Source organism: Papilio xuthus, unplaced genomic scaffold (genome assembly GCF_000836235.2).
Source record: "Papilio xuthus unplaced genomic scaffold, Pxut_1.1 DF825017.1, whole genome shotgun sequence".
Classification (NCBI taxonomy): Eukaryota; Metazoa; Arthropoda; class Insecta; order Lepidoptera; family Papilionidae; genus Papilio; species Papilio xuthus.
The window spans coordinates 4,831,011-4,850,015 of NW_013533632.1; the positions used below are offsets into that span (position 1 = coordinate 4,831,011).

The following is a 19,005-nucleotide window of genomic DNA, read 5'->3' on the forward strand; positions in this document are numbered from 1 at the left end:
AAGCATTAACGAAAGAGATTTGCTTAGTTTGTATGAAGTAAAGACACGTTGCTTTGATTAACAAGCTTCGATAAAAAATCACATGATATTTATTTAGATAATTCTATATCAGAATAATGCATAATTTAAAAATAGTAACAATTTGATAGACTTTTTCGATATATCATCATCAACCTGCCCTTATCCCTATCGAGGGTCGGCACAGCATGTACTACTCCTCCATACATCTCTATCAGCCGTCATATCCGAGTCTACCCCCTTCTTACGCATATCCTCTTTCACACAGTCATTCCATACTTTTTTTGGTTTCCTCTACCCTTGTAGCCATCCACATTCAATCTCATTACTTTTTTGCTTATATCATCATCATCCCTCCTCATAACATGTCCAAACCACGCTAATCTTTTACTCCTCAATTTCTCGATCACTGGCGCTACTTTCAAACTTCCTCTAATATACACATTTTTAACTTTATCCTTCCTTGTCAAACCACACATCCATCTTAGCATACGCATTTCAGCTACATGCAATCTTCTTCCATCCGAAACCTTGGTGGCCCAACCTTTACTTTTCGATATATAATATGTCAAAAAAACTAACTAGGGTAAGACCATTTAATTTAATTATATGAGAAAAGAAACTGCTGTGTAGCAAATTAAACAAGTTAAACTTTGTTACTGTCAGAGTTATAGCTTATTGTGACATATAACTAAACTTTACCGATGCTCGATCGATCATGTTAAAGTTTTTACCAACAAAGAAAATTCCAAGTAGTGAAGACAAACTTTATAAATTGATACGTTTATAAAATTAAGTCCGTTACATATCTTCAATGTTAACTATGTAGTCGAACTGTACAGTAAAAGTGTTTTTTTTTCTTTTTTATAACATAATATCATATAACATCTTTCTCGATGATTATTTTATTTTAAAAATAAATAAATATTAGTATGGCACATAAAAATGACATCTTAATAGTACTAATACTAAACTAGCTATCGATGTTATTTTAAATTTATTAAATGAAAAAAATCTCTATTATTACACATAAAGGTCAAAGTTCAATTTTGCCTTGGCTCCTTAACTAGGAAGACCTGTATAGTTCTCAGTTTTGCTTTTGAAGGTATGAGGTGGGCTTTATACATTGGGCTTAAATATCTTAGAAGGAATTTATAGTTTAATAAGCCGCTGCTCTTTTTTGATATTACGATAAGTACCTTCTGGATACAAAGATTCTATTTTTATGGTAAATTGAGTCCTCATTTTTTTTAAATTTATTAGGGCAAATTTTTATTTCAATTTTTATTTTACTTTATTATGGTTATTAATTTTAGACTTTAAATTAAATTTAATACCATTGCTGTATTTTTAATAACATATTTTTCAATCCACTTGATTTTCATATTGTAATTACTAATAGTTGTGATATTTATTCCGAAAATCTTAGTATTTCTTGTCGATTATCTTCTAAATTAAAAAGTTAATTTTTTTGGAAATGTAGATCTTGTCCTTCCCTAATAAATAAATACGTACGTACATATGATATAAAACGTACTCTATTCACATAAAAATAATCGTTAGACAGTTTGTCATGAACCAGTACAAAGTTACCATAATTGTGCATAAAAACTTCCTCCTTTCAAAAGCCAATAATTGCATGAAATTAATCACCATTACGTTCATTCCGTATCGCTCTGTCTCCCCTCAAAGGACACAATAAAAAGCCGCCAAAACGGCGTGCGTCTGGCTGTCAGTCCGTCTGTGTCAATCAATTAGACTGGCGTAGAGCGCAGACCGGCACGCAGCGTCAAATCTGAGGCCCCGCCCTATATTGATCAGGCCCGCCCAGTTGCGCTGGAATTTGTATTGCGCACTACAAATTTCAGCGGCGTTATGCTTCCATCTACTCTTTCGTAAACCATGCCGTTAAGAGGTACAGCGTTCGAATGTTTTGTGGCTGACGCTTGAGTTAAATGCAATTCCAACTAATTTCAATCTAGCAATGAATTCGAAATCTAAAACTCTCTTTAGTTCGGTGACACCTAAATGCAATTCGCTGTTTACCGGTATCGGTAACAATGTTCGTTAATTCATTAGTGTACATTGTACAAGATAATTGCATATTGAAGATAGCCTTCTAAAGTATCTTGTTAATTTTAATCAACTAGACCGGCACTAATTGTACCAGAATACAAAGTTCTTGCATAAATTATTTACAAATTCAACTAATCGAGTAATTCTGACCAGGAAGTCGCTTTAATAAAATTACGAATTGATTTTTAATCAAAGTTTTTAAAAACTACCAATTTCAAACAATTACCGGTATTTTACAAAATTCGTTTAACGAGATTTCCTTGTCTCAAACCTATTAAACTATGCCTACATTTCACAAGGTTTCTTTTACTATTAGTTGCAGTTGTTTAACGTGAAAAGGCGATCACGCATAATCTTACTAATATTATAAAAGCTAAGGTTTAGATGAATGGATAGATGTTTGTTTAAAGGAGATACCTTAAAATGGCTTCATGGATCTCGCTGAAATTTGGTATGGATGTAGAATATTGGGTGGAAGAACACATAGGGTACTAAATATTTTTTTTTATTCGTCGCGGACAGAGTAGCGGGCGAAAGCTAGTATCTAATAAATATGAAAGGAATAATTGAATACTAAAATAATACAACATAACTTATAAAACATGTCTTTTCAATCTGTAAAGATCCATATTTCTGTACATAAATAATTAAAATATGTATAGATAATAGAAATAAATAGCTCTTAGCATATATAATGATACACAACTAACAATTGTAAATATATTTCGATATAACAAAACTGACTTTGTAATCTCAATTATGCTGACAGTATCTATTATTGTGGTTATAGGCTCTTATTTCAGTGCAGTAGCGAAATAGCACAACCATTAAATGGCTTAAGCGTTCCAGTGTCTATAAAACTAAGTACCCCCCCTTACCTACAGCCACATCGAGACAGCCCGGGGTCGTAACGTGAATGGCGCACTGCTAATGAAACTCGTTAACGATTATTGTTACATCTTCACTGATTAACCCTTACCTACCTATGTATATACACCCTTACAGTACATTGGCTATTGTGTATACTATTATGTATTTATAATCCATTTGTATGATGTTCATGTACTGACTTCTTTCTTAACTTTGTTTTGATGATTGAGTAATATTCGACATTGTCTCGGCGACATTTATTGGAAATACGTTCAGTTATGTTTTTACCGTTTTTCGTTTTAAGAATACTTGGGCTACAACACGATGGGTCTAGTATTTTAGAACCGCATGGTTGGAAAATATTGAAATTTTTCATTATACTTTACAGGTTAAGATGGTTGCATTTTCTTAAATTAAATAATATGGAATAAGAAGCTACATCAAGCTCTGAGCTGTAGGAAATTGAGGTGTAAATCTAGAACATTAAATATTTCTCGAGTCGAAGACCGATATAGCAATCCCCGTCAACTTTTTACTCAGCTTATTAAGTTCTCAACGTGGAGAATTGAGAAGATTACCGATCGTAAAAATAGAATAAAGGCTTTAGCACGTCAATTTTTTTCTTGCTAATTTGAAATAATTTGAACATTAGGTTATGGATGAATCTTCGACTGCGATCTTGATAGTCCATTATTTGTTATGTGATTCTAACTTTAAAACTAGGTGACACGCATTACTTTTACGGTGAAGAATAACTCACTAGCCCAGAGGGGTAGACAGAGACCATGGATCTCCATTTGGGGCTGTCTTGACTCTCCTCTCTTATTTGTTCTACATTTATACATCTATGCATTCATGAAGTACTCAAGGGAAGTATTAAGAGCACCTGAAACCGACGTGCATGTATGCGTATTATTTAGTAGTTACGTAGTACATAAAGTGGTGCATAAAGTTGTTTCAACAATCCAACGGCAATACGGTTGTAGTAAAAATCCATTAGGCATACACGTTAAACCTCGTTCGAAACTGGCGATAGAGTGCACCCCAATTATCAATTCACAAAATCCAGCTCGCATCCGAGTCTTTTAAAAGCCGCCTCCCTCTCAAGACCCCTGCCCCAAAATAACTCCTCTCCGAAGCATTAAATACAATATCTGTAAATTGCTTCTAAGTACCGCTACCCTCATTGGGTATTTTTATCGTCATTACCATAATCTTCGCCTATCTGTCCCTTTCCTTCCTCACTTATTAGAAATCGTTGTCTCCCTCTATCAAAGCTTTAAAATTCCTTGGCAAATTTAAGGTTCATTCTCTCATGATTTAGGTAAGATTGTTCAAAGTTCTCAGGTACTTTGGATACGATTATGTCTTTGTAATTGCGGGCATAGGCGTGAGTGCTTTGCGCGTTTTTTAAACTTGAAGTTTTAAACTTCCTACTTCGTGTGAAACAGATCAGGTGGCGCCGTACTGATAGCCGTGTCCATAAATTAAATTGTCAGCCTTAATAGTGAGTAATTACTTTTGTAAACTCGCTACAGAGTACCTGCCGCCGTAATTGATTATGGAATAAAACATTCAGCAAATAAACCACCGTATTTGCATAAATAAACGTCTATTCTTATACTTTTTTTCAAATTTATTTTTTAATTCAATAAAAGGTGGTCCTTTAATTTTGATTACTTTACAAAACTGCCATAAACTGTAAGAAAACTTTTTCATTTTCCTCGGTTTTTAAAGATAGTTCAAACTCTCAACGCCGAAGCTTTCAAACCCTTTCCCGTTTTCTTACTTATCATCTTCTTAAGGATTAATTAAACAGTACAGATAGTATACTTAGTAGTACAGACCGTACAGTATACTTATAGTTCGACATAAAATTTTAAAGTAATTTTGTATTTACTTTTTTTTGTTTGTATTTGCATCGAACAAAGTATAAATATTAATTATAGTTATAACTATGTTTGGTTAAGATTATGTTAATAAATCGTAACTTACATTAATAAATAACCGAATTATATTTTCGTGGTAAGTAAGCGCGTCACCTCAGGGCGATTTCATCTAACAGTAGTGAAAATTATGCGAAAACAAACGTTCAGTATTAAAAGTTTTCAGTGGGTTCGGTCAGGGGGTGTAAGGGGGTCGGTGCGGGACAGCGTGGAGGGGTGGACCCTCCCTTATTTAGTCAGGCCATTTAACAGGCGCGGCAAAGGGCTAAGAATTAATTATTTACGAGACCAGGAGCGGAGTCGTGCGGAAGATGTCACATTGAACTCTGGACTCTCTCATATTTCGCAGCAACGTTTTTCGGCTGCTAAAATGAAATATATATCTCGTCAATCCAAGTTCAAAGGCTATCATATTTTAATTAAACATATTTTCATTTGAATATCATCGTATATACAATTCAAAATCCAAAATGAAATTTTTCGTCTCTTGATTATTATTTTGAAATGGTCGTAATCAAGTCAAGCCAACATCACAATAATGAACATGATACATATTCTACAACTCGCCTACATTCTTTAATCGCCGTAAATATTATTAAAATTAATATATTTTAGCCTGGTAAAGGGTTTAATTTATTTTCTATTACAGTTAATAGCATTGAATTCTGAGCGAGTATTTTTTAAGTGATTAACCATACTAATTGAATGAACACAGCAATCTAAAGGCAATGTGACATGTAATGGACGTTAAAGAAGTTCTAATATTTGTCTAAGCATTTAGAAGTCTTTAAGGCATCGTAAAGAAGCGTGGGCGTAACCGAATAACTACGTCGGAAACACGTGTTACAAGTTAAGTACTACCGTTTAAAGGTTTCAAATTATACGTTTTAGTATCGAAATTATACAGTAAGTACTGTATTGTATACTTTGTCATTAATATATATTCGTTTTATTGATTCAATCGTATAAATTGGTCTTATTAGAGCTATTTTATATGCGTAGTAGTATTAATCTTACTACCTCTTGTCCTCGATTAATCGATTTTATATTTTAACAAATAAATTCAATTATTTGTGCAATAAACGCGACTATACGAACTAAACTATATATTTTCTATGTACTTGTACTAAATATATATACACTTGTACATAGAAGTGTAAAATTAGACTTGTTAGTCTAGTTTGTTACTCTAGTATGTCAAGTGGAATTTGTTTGGTATTACATGAACTCTACAAACGATTATGTGCAGGAAGTTTCTAATTTTCGCACGATAGCTGTATACTAGTCTGTTTCCTTTAAAGTTATATTTTCTGGATAGCAACGTCAAATTAATATACGTAAATAATGTTATTGTCAGTGAATCTGCATGCCAAAGCACAATAAATTAATCAAGTTAAGTTTTTTCTTTGCAGAGCCGAATATTGGAGGACGCATCGCTGATGTGCAACTCATGGTCACCGAGACATAACGTAAGTAATACTTAGGGCCGCCATTCACGAACAATTTCAAGATGTCTGTCTTCAGTGGCTCTGGTTCGACTCTGCAGTATGCCGACTGCTTGAAGCTGTCCATGTATAGCGGCCCATATATGATATAATTTAGCTTCTATTAATTTCATTTTATAACTTGCTTTGCGAATGAATGTAGCGATCTTTGGCCAAAGATTATTTTATTCATGAGCTTTGCGTTTACAGTTAAGAACGAGTATATGAGATGAAGACATATTGCATGTTTTATGAATGAAGCATTATTATTTTAATTTTCTGTAGTATAGGACTTAGGTGTTGGAGTTTTGACCAGGTTCTTGATGCTCGCATCTATAGTGGAAGGGACTTCGTTGGATATTAAGGTATTTCTTAGATTATCATGACGATAATTGAAAGATTCGCTTAGAATATAAATAAGTAAATTGAGTATGAACGTATTCTGATAATTAATTTATATCAAACATCATTTTGACCCTCGGGGTTGACGCACCACTTTTTGTTCTCCAGTTTGTTCGTCATTTCAGTCTTATTCTAATTTATCTGTCGCTTTGTAAGGTAATTACGTTATAATATAGGAAATATGCAAAATTTACAAAAGTTTGTCCTATAACGTTATATTGAAATATTGTAAGAATTCTTGTTTAAATAATATCTATTGCGTTTTACGTTATAATAATGTTTTAGACTAAAGCCAATATTAGACTTCATTGAATGAGAATTGTAAAACAAGTTGAAAATTTAAGTTAGTGACAAATAACTATCACATTTATTTATAATTTTACATAATTCTGTTATAATAATTAGAAGTCAAGAGGATTATGTGGTACTTTAGTACATAAAACGTGTAACCATGAAATACGATTTTTCATTATACATTTTCAGCTGTGACACATTGTAATGAATTGTAAAGTGGTCACGGACTGTAATTATAACTGCAACAGTTATATTTAACCACTAAATGTGGAGTGAGTTTATTAACACATTTTATGTGAAATGCATTTAATTAAGGAAAATTTGTTAAGTTAATTGCATTTTACATGAAGCGTTAAAATATATGGTAATAAAAGCAAATTAAGTTTTATTCGAAGCTTTTGTAAATACACATTTTATACGTCAAAGGATTTAAATAATGTTACCATTTTTAACTAAAGAGGAAAGTATGTAATAAATTAATCATTAATAATATAATATTTCAAAATAATATCTGCCATTTTTCTATTTCGTCTTTAAACCTGATACGCTTTATCTATAATGCATAGGATATCGCAACGACGGCATAACTAGGACATCATATGAATAGACAACTAGCTAGTTTTTCTTCCAGGAAATGACCGAAGGATGTGTGCAATTTACGTGTAAATAATACATAAAGAACGTTGAGAATCGTCATTACTTTTGACATTTACGTTTTCATTGTAACCAACAAATGAAATGGGAAAATAATAATTAATAGAACAGAAATTGGTATCGTGATATGTCAGACTGTGAGCGAAAATGTTTAACGAAAAACATGAGGAGAAATATGCCTTGTTTTTTATTAATTGCTGCATGTCACTTCAGTACATGCCGAATACATTTATTTTATTTCTAATATAATATTTATTATGATAGAATTTCAATATTGATAGTTATAAAGTAACATTACTCACTGCATGACATCGTTTAGTGAATTCGAATGAAATATTGAGTTATATAAAGGGCTTTCATGAATGTTTTTCGATTCTCATTAATTTTGCTTCGGTTATTTCAATTTGTCAAAAATTTATTTTTAAATGTAGCTTTAAAACCAGTTAACCTTTTAACAGGTACGATAATAATAAGGATATTGGTTAAACAAATGATAAAAAGAGGATCAAAAACGTTGAAAATAGCAGTTGAATTTTTATGAAATTAACGTTGTTTTCACCCTCTGTTATTCCGGCCAACGTAATCGTCGCGGCTAAGTGCATGTCGTATAATCCTACTCGTTGTTAAGCGCCACTATGATGGTACAGTCACATGCAAAATTGTTTACATTATTTAACATTTTATATCTGTCTCAATCTAGATAAAAAACAATTATTGATTGTGTAAATGTATAATTAAATATGTTAATAGATATATTCATCGAACAAAACTCTCAGATATTTCGTTGATAATTAACTCTTACTTGATAATGAGTTTCCTTTATCAAAGAATTAAAAAAACAAATATTTTTATGTTTTTTTTTAAAACAGAATTATAGCGAATTATAAAGCTTTTAGTTTTTATGGGTAATTGCACGAGTTGACAGGTCTGATATGAACGTTGTACCAAACACGAACTGTGTACTTAGCTGGTGTCAAAAAATATTTCGACAAACGAAAAACTCCTACAACCCTTGTTCGTATTTTAACTATTCAGGCAACAAATATGAATTATATATCTCGGGTCGGTACCCTTACCTTGTAATTATATTTACCACACGACTTCATCTGCAGAATTAGTCAAGTCGCTAATTAAGTGAATACACCGTTCTATGTACAAAATATTATTTTAAATTACTCTTCTTAATGTCAATTAACGGAGATTTCGTAAACTTTTTACCCGCAACTTAAGTCACGAGTATATTTTTAAACTTAAATATGTATATAAAATTAAAGAATTGAATTTGTTTTCCACTTACGATTACTTATATTTGACTTAATTGTATTGTCAGAGTCAAATCACATATCTTGTAACAATATATTTGTTTCACTGTCGGATCCTGAGAAAATCTCTGTATAAAACATATCGTCATCCTTGTCATTATCTTTAACAAAACAGAGATAACAATAAGATTTAAATGGAGCGTTTTGTTTACAGAAACCCACGGCTAGATAATCCTTTTTTAGTTTTTCCGTCGTAGTGAGATGTAAATACAAATTTCCACTTTATAAATAACTTATGGATAATCTTATAAAATTAAAATTTAAATAAATTTATGTAAAATTGAATACAATATTATTCAACACTTTAGTATGCATCTGTATTGTGTGTTTACTAATCGGGTGCTAAGACCCCTCAAACCCAAAGCTCTTACATCTCTGTGACACTTGATACAGACATTACGTGGCACAGATGTATCAGGGGATCACGAGATGTCGCCAGTTAACCCTAAAATGAGAACGTTGATGAGTAATAATAGTAATGGATTATTTCAATCTAAGTTGTAGGTAATATTACACAGTTATTGTTTTTAGACTCTCCAGTTAATCAGTCTTACTGTATTTATAATTTTTAAAACGATATCGATGTCTGATAATCTACTACTCTACCGACTTCAAGAAGGCGCTTCTGAACTCCTTTTTATGCTTCTTACTTTAGAATTTCTCTCTGTGAGCTTTGCATGTAAATTGCGTGCTTGTTTGTACAATCTTTCCATTGCATTTTTAAATATTAATTTATTTAACCTATTTTCAGCTGTGAGTATTAATTAAATTAAAATTCGTAGCATGAAATATTTTCTCGTTAATTTGGTCAAAGCGCTTTTGAAACAGTAATTATCGATGAAGCTCAGGCTTTACCCTAGCAATTGAAATTATTTTTATCTCTTTTGAGGGTGGGGACGATTTGCTTAACAATTGCAATCAGTTGGGAGTTTGTAACGCCACTTGTGTAACACGAGTGTAATGATTCGTGAAGGGTGAAGGGACAAGTTTTGATTCCCACGCCTGATTAAAGCATCGATGATTATTAAGATAAGTTTTTAGAAGATTCTTAATACCATTTTATTGTTATTATAGTGAGTGCAACAAGTTTTTAATGCAACTCTAGTTTTTGATATTATTATAATACTTTACTCGACATTTATTCTCTTTATTCACTTTTGCGAATATGTAATGATCCGATTGTTAATTAAATATTTTACTAACTCTGTAAAAATGGCTTTTGATTAGTTATTAATCAGGTGAATTACCAATTGTTTGATTCATTCTTTTAACGGATTATTTATAAAATATATTATAATGTTTCATTTCCTGAAAAAGAACAGAAACGGCGAGATATTAAATTACTAGTATTATGCCAATGAAATTTCACGGTCAATGTGTTCGGTTTGATGTAAAACGGTTTAATTGACTAGAACTTTTTCACTCAGTGAACCATTAATATCAAATCATAGCTTAATATGTTCCTCGTAACTTGTTTTTTCTATTGAGTAAAAAAGATTGATGCATTTTTTATTATTAAATCTTGGACAGTTAATATGCATGGTTTAAAAAGATTATTAACAATTCATTGTTGAAATAAAAAGTCGGTGAAGCAAAAAATAGCGAACCTTTCCAATATATTTTGCTCATACAAAATGAAGTACAGTTCAATTTGAACTGGAGCAATTCAAATGCAAGCTGTATCGCGCAAGAGGTGGTCGGAATAAAGAAGCAAACGTGTGCACCGGCGGTAAATCGAAACGGGAAACTATCACTTTAAAAGTGGTCCCTGGCACTATAAAACTGCCTATTTGGGAGTCAGGCGGCACACACCGCATCTGTCGAAAGCGAGTTCGAGAAACCGCGGAAGCAAGTAACGAGTTGCAGAGGAACACGGGGTCAGAGTCACTCATAAATAATTTAAAGTAATCCGAGAAAAACCCCTGTCCGCGGGCCGCCGGTTGAGGAGCCATGACTATTTGATGTGGCCTACGTAATATCTCTCGCGAATTAGACCGCCCTTTGAACTAGCTACGGTTGTTTGCACTTGATTATACTTGTGATACAATTAACATTTACATGGTTATATTTGTATAACTTATAATTTTATTAAGACTAACTTATTACTTTTCTGTATTTCGTAGCAACTAAAAGTAGAATTTTAACCTACGATTTAGAGATTTAATAATAGTTGTAGATATGATGCATGTTCAGTAGTTATATTATTTATTTTATGATTTTGTAAAAAAAACTGTAACCATTTTTGAATTCTAGAGATTTCAATAAAAAAGTCGTCCCTCGACCATTCTTACTTGGCCTTGAGTATAATAAAATATTAATGAAAACAGTTGTATATAAAAAAGAAAAGATTGTTTGCATGTAACTATCCTTTTCTACCTCAAGATGTATGTAAGCATTTGCGTTGGTACAAACTTTTTATTATTGTTAAGGTGAGTAGCGGCCAACGTTGTAGGCTTAAGACTTCAAGATTCAATATACTAATTTGATGAATTTTTGATTTGGTACTTGAGTTCAAAAAGTAATTTATCATGGGGTTACTACGAGATGTTTTGATGCTTTACTTATTTATAGTTGAAGGAATTTAAAACTATTGAAATAACATAGTTCTTTTTCCTCAGGGCGATCTCTTCAGCGGCCTCAACGATGGGTTGCTGAGTCGGGCGGAGGCGTTAGCAGCGGTCGACATCAGCAAACATCAGTCAGGGCCGCAACCGGGACCGCCGCTGCCGCAGCTGAAGCACGACATGGTGTACCATCACGGTGTCGGTGGCCCACCATCGCACAACGCTAGACCGCATCAGGTACATTTGTGTCTAAACAGTCAGAGTTAGAGGCTTACATTGCAAAGCCCAGAGCTTTAAATCTAGTCTCGTTAAATGTATGCCGGATACTAGTTTTGTATACGACAAGCTTTTAAGTTACAGTACTTGATTAGTATTTTTCTATAAGCACCTAAACAATGCTTATTGTATTTTAAATTGATATAAAACAAAACTTTTTAGAATGTAATATAATTCAATTCAGTTCGTTATGTAATAAAATCTGTATTGTATTATATAACGTACATATATAGGAATATCAAAGGTAAAGTCGATAGCAATCATTCGAATCAAATTTCGTTGCTATAAAACTAAAGCGGACTCATAAAATTGTTGCCAAATTGGTACGCTCCTCGCCTCTGTAGCGACATAAATAATAATAATAGAAGTAAATGCATTTCTCTATGCCCCATACACCTTGGAAAATCTTTGAGAGTTCATATGTCGGTAAAGGAGGGTTCGTTCCTCTGGGATTTGCTTCGAGTGGGGTAGACGAGAGGGCTGTAACATGTAAGAAATATATGCGCTACACTATAAAAATGAGGTAATTTTATGCACTGTTCGATGTAATGTTGCCGATTGTGTTCCCGCCCCTACAATTTCGCTTTAATATATATTTTACATGATTATAAATGGGATTACAAGTAGCGTTTATGAGAAAAAAAACCGTGTTCTTTATTTGAATTGAAAAAATAACTATATGTTTTTTTTATCTTATAATCTCGATGAATTAATAATTGTTAACATTTGATTCGATTAGTCCATACAAATCTTGCGTTTTGATACTTCTAAAATACTGAAACAATAATATAGATAGAATATGGGGAGAAGAATATAGGAATTAAAAATTGGATCAACAGATGTCCGCGTGATCTTAAAAATTAGACTTAATTTATTAGTACTTAGCATAATAGACTGGAAAGCATGATGGATCTGATGGCAATGGATCATGGATTAAAACTATAGTGAAATGTGATTATTAGTCTTAATTGAGATATTTCTACATTTATTTTTATTCAACAATCAAATCTCAAATAACTTACGCAGTATAATGTTGTAGTACTTAATTTAATATTAAATAACACGAGACATGTTTTTTACTTTTGATATTTCTTCATCTATTCACTAAAACTTTGGCCGCGACAACCCTTTGTAGCAAAGACTGGGCATACATAGATTGCATGATCCCAACCTTAATCTTAAAGTATCGTAAACACTAAGGGCCCTACCAAAAAAATACAGTGTCTTCATTACATTTTAGCTAAACAAAGTAAAGTTTTGATGATACTTATTTAAGGGTACAATATGCATTTTTATATCACCGGCGGTTAAAGGGTTAACGTAACTTAAATATTGTCCAACTCTAGGCATAACCAACGGAAAGATTAACAGACTATTTTACATTGTGTTGAATTCGTTTCAAAATGGAAACCATTTTTTCCATTCTACCAACAAAAAGGACTTGAATAAACAGTAAAACTTAAACATGGAGTAAACTACGGAAAAGGGGGAGATAAAAAAACAAGTGTGTACTCGGGGGAGTACAGGACATACGGCCGTTTTTACTAGGTTGCCGTGCAATTGTCGCTTCTGCCACTTGGGACAAGTCTGGAGGGATATGGCAGTTCGTTGTTCGACGCTGCTTAAAAAATATACACAGCCGCTTTTTTGTTTTTAATAGCACGACATTGCGTATAGTGTTACAACGTTTAGATTTTTTTTCGAGCAAAAATTAGAAAGAAGAAAATTGAATGCATGTGTCGATTTAAAACAAAAAACTATTGTATTATAATATAATAAATTATTTATAGCTAAATATGTTGCCTGTTTGTGAATTCCTATATCTCTATCTCTAGAACTATTGACCTAACATATATTTAATTTTTTTTTAAACTTTATAAAATGTTTGTACAGAGGCCGATACCTCCGTTATAACCAGAAATAGATAGAATTTTTTTTTATGATAAAACATGTATTAGAAATAACAAAACTTAAAGATTCATAGTTATTTTTGTTTTGTAGGAACGTATAGCATTTCAAAAAATATAATGCACCGCATTGTAAAATGTTATTACTGTTTCACGAAATTGGCATGATTCGGTTCGAAACGACGCGTTCGGACCCCAATGGACAGTCAAAACATCATTTTAGTGGCGCTCGTAATGCATTCATATCGTCCCATCGTACTTATGCTAGTTTCACACGTGGGCACAAGAGTGTGGCAGAACAGTAGTCAATTTTTTGAATTCACACTTACTGACCAAATAATACAGTTATTTTTTGCATGTTCAATAACAGTACTAATTTGTCCCTCTGCACTGTCCTATTGTACAGCCTTCGTGTAACACTAGCATTACTCATGTACAACAGAAGCTAGTGTCAAATATGTTCCATATGTGAAAGGGGTGGGGGAAAATTGTAGGGGCCATACGACAAGCGAGTAAATCCCATATGTTTTTAAAAAGTGGCAATTAATTCTAGCTTTTGTATTTGATGCTCATTTAATATTTAAATCAGTAAAAAACTATTTCTATTAAAAGTAATCTGTTCCACTCGACCCAGTCTTTGTGATCTTTTTTTTTCATATTTATTAGAAATAGTCTTTAAAATTCTTTAACGGTAAAAAAACACCGTATATGTATATGTTTCATTTAGTTTCGCTTTGTTCAGTCTGCTATGCGAATGTATTTTCGTTCCTATAAAATACCATATAAAAATGTGACATGAGGAACGCGTGTTTCGTGGCTCAACGATATCGCACCCCGAATAAATTCGGCCACTTGTTCAAATCATAACGTTATGATACAAATCACTATTAACGGAATATAATTTATTTAATATCTACTTGCAATTGCTACTGGGGTGTGGGGTTGTTCATATCGATTTGATTGCTTAGGGCTTGGTATATTTAGTAATTTTCTTAATGTTACAAATGCTACATTTATTTAGGCAAATTTCTATGTAATAATTATGTTTGTAGCATGAGTTTATGCTTAATATTAAAATAATTACTTACCGTAGGTTTCTGAGATCACATTCCCTGTTTAAAATTGAATGTTATCTCTGTTTTGTCAAAGATAATAACAGGGCCAGAGATTTCGATCTCAGAAACCAACGGTTAAAGGTATTTGTCTTTTTATAAATACTAAATATTATAGATTTATTATAAATATTTATGGTTGACAATACAAGTTAAGTCTATATTCCTTTTATTCGCATTAAGCTTTATAACAAGTAACAAGGTTCTTCTCAATTATTTTTATTAGCGTAAACCATGACGCACTTACATTGAAAATGAAATTGTAACGTAATTTTCCTACTTAGTAATCATAGAAAAGTGACGCAAAGTGGGGTGGTGATACATGATTATACCACGACATACGCCAAAGCCCCATCAATGTCGCCCCGCGTGCGTTTGCCGAACATATTGTACTCATGTTTGAAATTCATACACCTGTGCGTCGAAAAGTTTGCGGTTTTTGTACTTATTAATTAGCAATTAGATGTCTTGTTCGATAAAATTAGAGAAAATTGAGGAAAATTGCAACACGAATAATGTATAAGACTAGTTGTCGCCATCGACGCGTACGCGCGAAGGGAAAAAAATCTTAATTAGTAGGCTATGTGTTCTTCTTGACTATGGTCTACATCGATACAGTGGAGCCGTTCTGCAGATAACTTCTAACAATCATCAAAACATTCGCATTTATAATATTATTTAGATGTATTCAGAATACAAATCGTTAAAAAATATCTTATCTACTATATTGTTAATTAAAATACGAGTATAAATTGTACTTTCTTCTACAAATATTAAGTTTGTCTTTGATAGAACAACACCGCACGACAAGTTATACGGTATTAAAAAGGAACAAAGCAAACCGTTAGAGGCATGTAAGTTTACGTGCAACACGCGGCTAGTGCCTTGTAATTGTGATCTACCGCTCCCACGGGATCTTCCGCAGTACCGGCTGCACCTAATACAGTACCCCTGGACGCGCCACCGAAAAATTGTTAGCGAAAGACATACGACCTGTTTGTATAGTGAGATAGATAGCCTCGGGTATATTGACAATTGATTTAGTTAGGCCTGTATAGTTCATTTTATTTATTACGGAAAATAAATTTAATTAAAATGAAAACGTGTTTCATGACTTCTCTTACATTTTAGTTATTGAGAACTAAGAAAACGTTCGGTCTGCTAATTTATATTCTTAATTAAAATCCGAAATAAATCTAACTACTAATAGGTTATATTTTTTAGTACATTTTGTTTGTTGTACACAATTGAATAATTAAATACAATACAGTTGATACATCTGCATATGCGTACTTGCGTGCTTAAAATACTCATTTTCTTTTGAAAGACGGTCAACAACATAAGCATATTGGTAAAACACTTGCAACCAATCAACGTCACAACAGACTCACCCTCCTATTGAAAAAAAAGAGTGTTTGCACTCATAAACAATGAGTGCAAATCTGTACAAAGATGATTGTTTATGTTGCCATATCGTCCCCGAGTATCGCCATTGTTACCTCCCCTGCTTTATTTACAATAAAATGACTGATTTAACATGAATGCAGAAGTTAATTCGGCGCACGACAATAATGATTCCGTCACACCCTCGCTCTACTAATCCTCTTAATCGTTATAATTTTGACAGTATGATAAAAAAGGATTACAAAAAGCCATTTTTTCCACAGATGGGCCATCATGGTATGGAAGGACTCGATATGCTCGATCCTTTGACCTCTTCATCTATGACAACTTTAGCTCCCATGGGTGAAACGGCACCACCGCATCATCAACTGCACGGCTACGGTGCAATGAACCATGTCATGAATCACCATCATCATCCTGGCGGCCTCGGTCACGCCCCGCCAGCGCACCTCGGCCACCCGGCGGCTGCTCTTCATCCCGACACCGACACCGATCCGCGAGAACTAGAAGCCTTTGCCGAGAGGTTCAAACAAAGAAGGATTAAACTTGGTGTCACACAAGCAGATGTGGGTAAGGCACTCGCAAACCTTAAATTACCAGGCGTAGGGGCTCTATCTCAAAGTACAATTTGTCGATTCGAAAGTCTGACACTCAGTCATAACAATATGATAGCTTTAAAACCCATACTTCAAGCGTGGCTAGAGGAAGCCGAGGCACAAGCTAAAAATAAAAGACGAGATCCTGATGCGCCGAGTGTATTACCGGCCGGTGAAAAGAAAAGAAAGAGAACCTCAATAGCAGCTCCAGAAAAGCGAAGTCTAGAAGCTTACTTCGCGGTGCAGCCTCGTCCATCTGGGGAGAAGATCGCAGCCATCGCAGAAAAGTTGGATTTGAAAAAGAACGTGGTACGTGTATGGTTCTGCAACCAGAGACAAAAACAGAAGCGGATGAAATTCGCAGCGCAACACTGACCGGCGGGAGGCGGCGCGGCGCTGCTGTACCCTGGCGCTGGGTACGGATACTGAGCCGCCGGCCGCTACTCTCTTGGCCTCTACATTCATCTTCATGGGCCTTTCGATAATATGTCGTCACGGCGTCAAAAACGAAAAACACCGTATATGAGCAATAATAAGATCTCGTTTTAATCTCATTCTTTTATCACTTTCTCTCAAATCAATCGCAATTTAGTACTAGAGTAGATATTGTAGTACGTCATGAGCCAATTTAAGTTTTCGTAAATAAGAATTTTAAATTTTTTTCGAGACACAGGGTATATAATTTATTATATACAAATTATTCCAATAAATAAAAATCGCTTCGTCAAACACAACTTTAATTTTGCGTTGATGTTTGAGAGCATCGAAATGTAAATGAAATTTTAAAATCAGGATTTTTAAGAGAATGTGCCTTGCAAATATTCAATATTCTGTGTTTAATGTTAGTAGTATCATCGTGGTGCATTGGAGCTGACGATGAACACTTAGGGTTGAGTCCTTATGATTCGTACATATCGAAATACTCATAAAATTGCGTCTGGGAGTAGATTAGGACTTTGACTTGCGAATAAATGATTTGATAAGTTTAAACTTCGCTTTTATACAAAGCATGTTATATGACCTAATCTAAAAACAGACCATTTTGAATATTACTTATTGTTTATTAATAATTTGTTGGGCCTTACTTTCTTGATTTTTTAAATTGTACAAAATAATCATAAGTGTATAATTTCTTGCTATAAGTTGTAGATAGGAAACTATGCTCTAGTCTTAATTATACTGTTTATTTTAGATTTATTTTTGAGGAGTTTTCTAAACGTTTCACAAATGGCACAAATTTATAGTAAGGAGTTATTAGCGACATTTAGCCAAAATAGTGTTAAAGTCATTGTAAATAAGTCACATTTCTATTTAAAACTAGTCATTAGACGAACTATAGTTACTAAATTAAATGGAATTAGTACAATATTTCGGAACTTTGAAACCTATTTCTTTTTAGTAAATAGTGAAACGTTGTACGATTTTAGAAAAAGATTTCTTTTTAATTAAAACCACATTTTTTTCTTCAAATATTGACTGGAAATATCTTTTAACTGGAATAAAAACTGCATTTAAAAATTCGTGAATTATAAATAATATTTTTAAATGATATTTTGTAAATATAGAACAAGTATAAGATAAGTAATAAAACGTGCAATTTAGATCTCGGTAATTAATAATTAAGTGCTAGGAATTTATTAAGTAATCAAAAAAATCGTAACAAACGTATCCTTTTCTAATCTAGTCACTGCTTTTATTATAATATTTGTTTTGTATTTTATATTTTATGAGGATAATCGAAAATTTCATTAAATTTCTGCCGTAATAATAACAAATTGTATGAATTTAAGTTTTTTATTTTATGTCTGGAAATATTGTTAAATACAAAGGCAGGTGTTGCAAGCATTTACAACGATATATTTTTAGCACTTTAAATAATTTCACTTACTATAATTAATGTTATTATTTTGTTTCTATCGCACATTGTTATATATCTCGTTATCCTCGATGAGTATGTGAGTGTTATTCTTTTCTTTTTTTAATATAAAAGATTCTATTTCAAAGCGTAGTTTTAAGTCTTTATTAAAAATGATATAACTCCTGAATTCACACACTATAGGAACACATACACACACATGTG

At 32.9% G+C, this 19,005-nt stretch overlaps 1 protein-coding gene across 1 annotated transcript in view; it reads left to right on the forward strand.

Annotated features, from left to right (window-relative positions):
- Positions 1-17,300, forward strand: part of acj6 (abnormal chemosensory protein 6) — a 30,632-nt gene extending 13,332 nt beyond the window's left edge. Inside the window, exons 2-4 of the mRNA XM_013323765.1 lie at positions 6,323-6,379; positions 11,685-11,867; positions 16,593-17,300. Of these exons, the coding sequence (XP_013179219.1) occupies positions 6,323-6,379; positions 11,685-11,867; positions 16,593-17,300 (948 nt within the window). The remainder of the gene's footprint in view (positions 1-6,322; positions 6,380-11,684; positions 11,868-16,592) is intronic.
- The last annotated feature ends 1,705 nt before the right edge of the window (positions 17,301-19,005 follow it).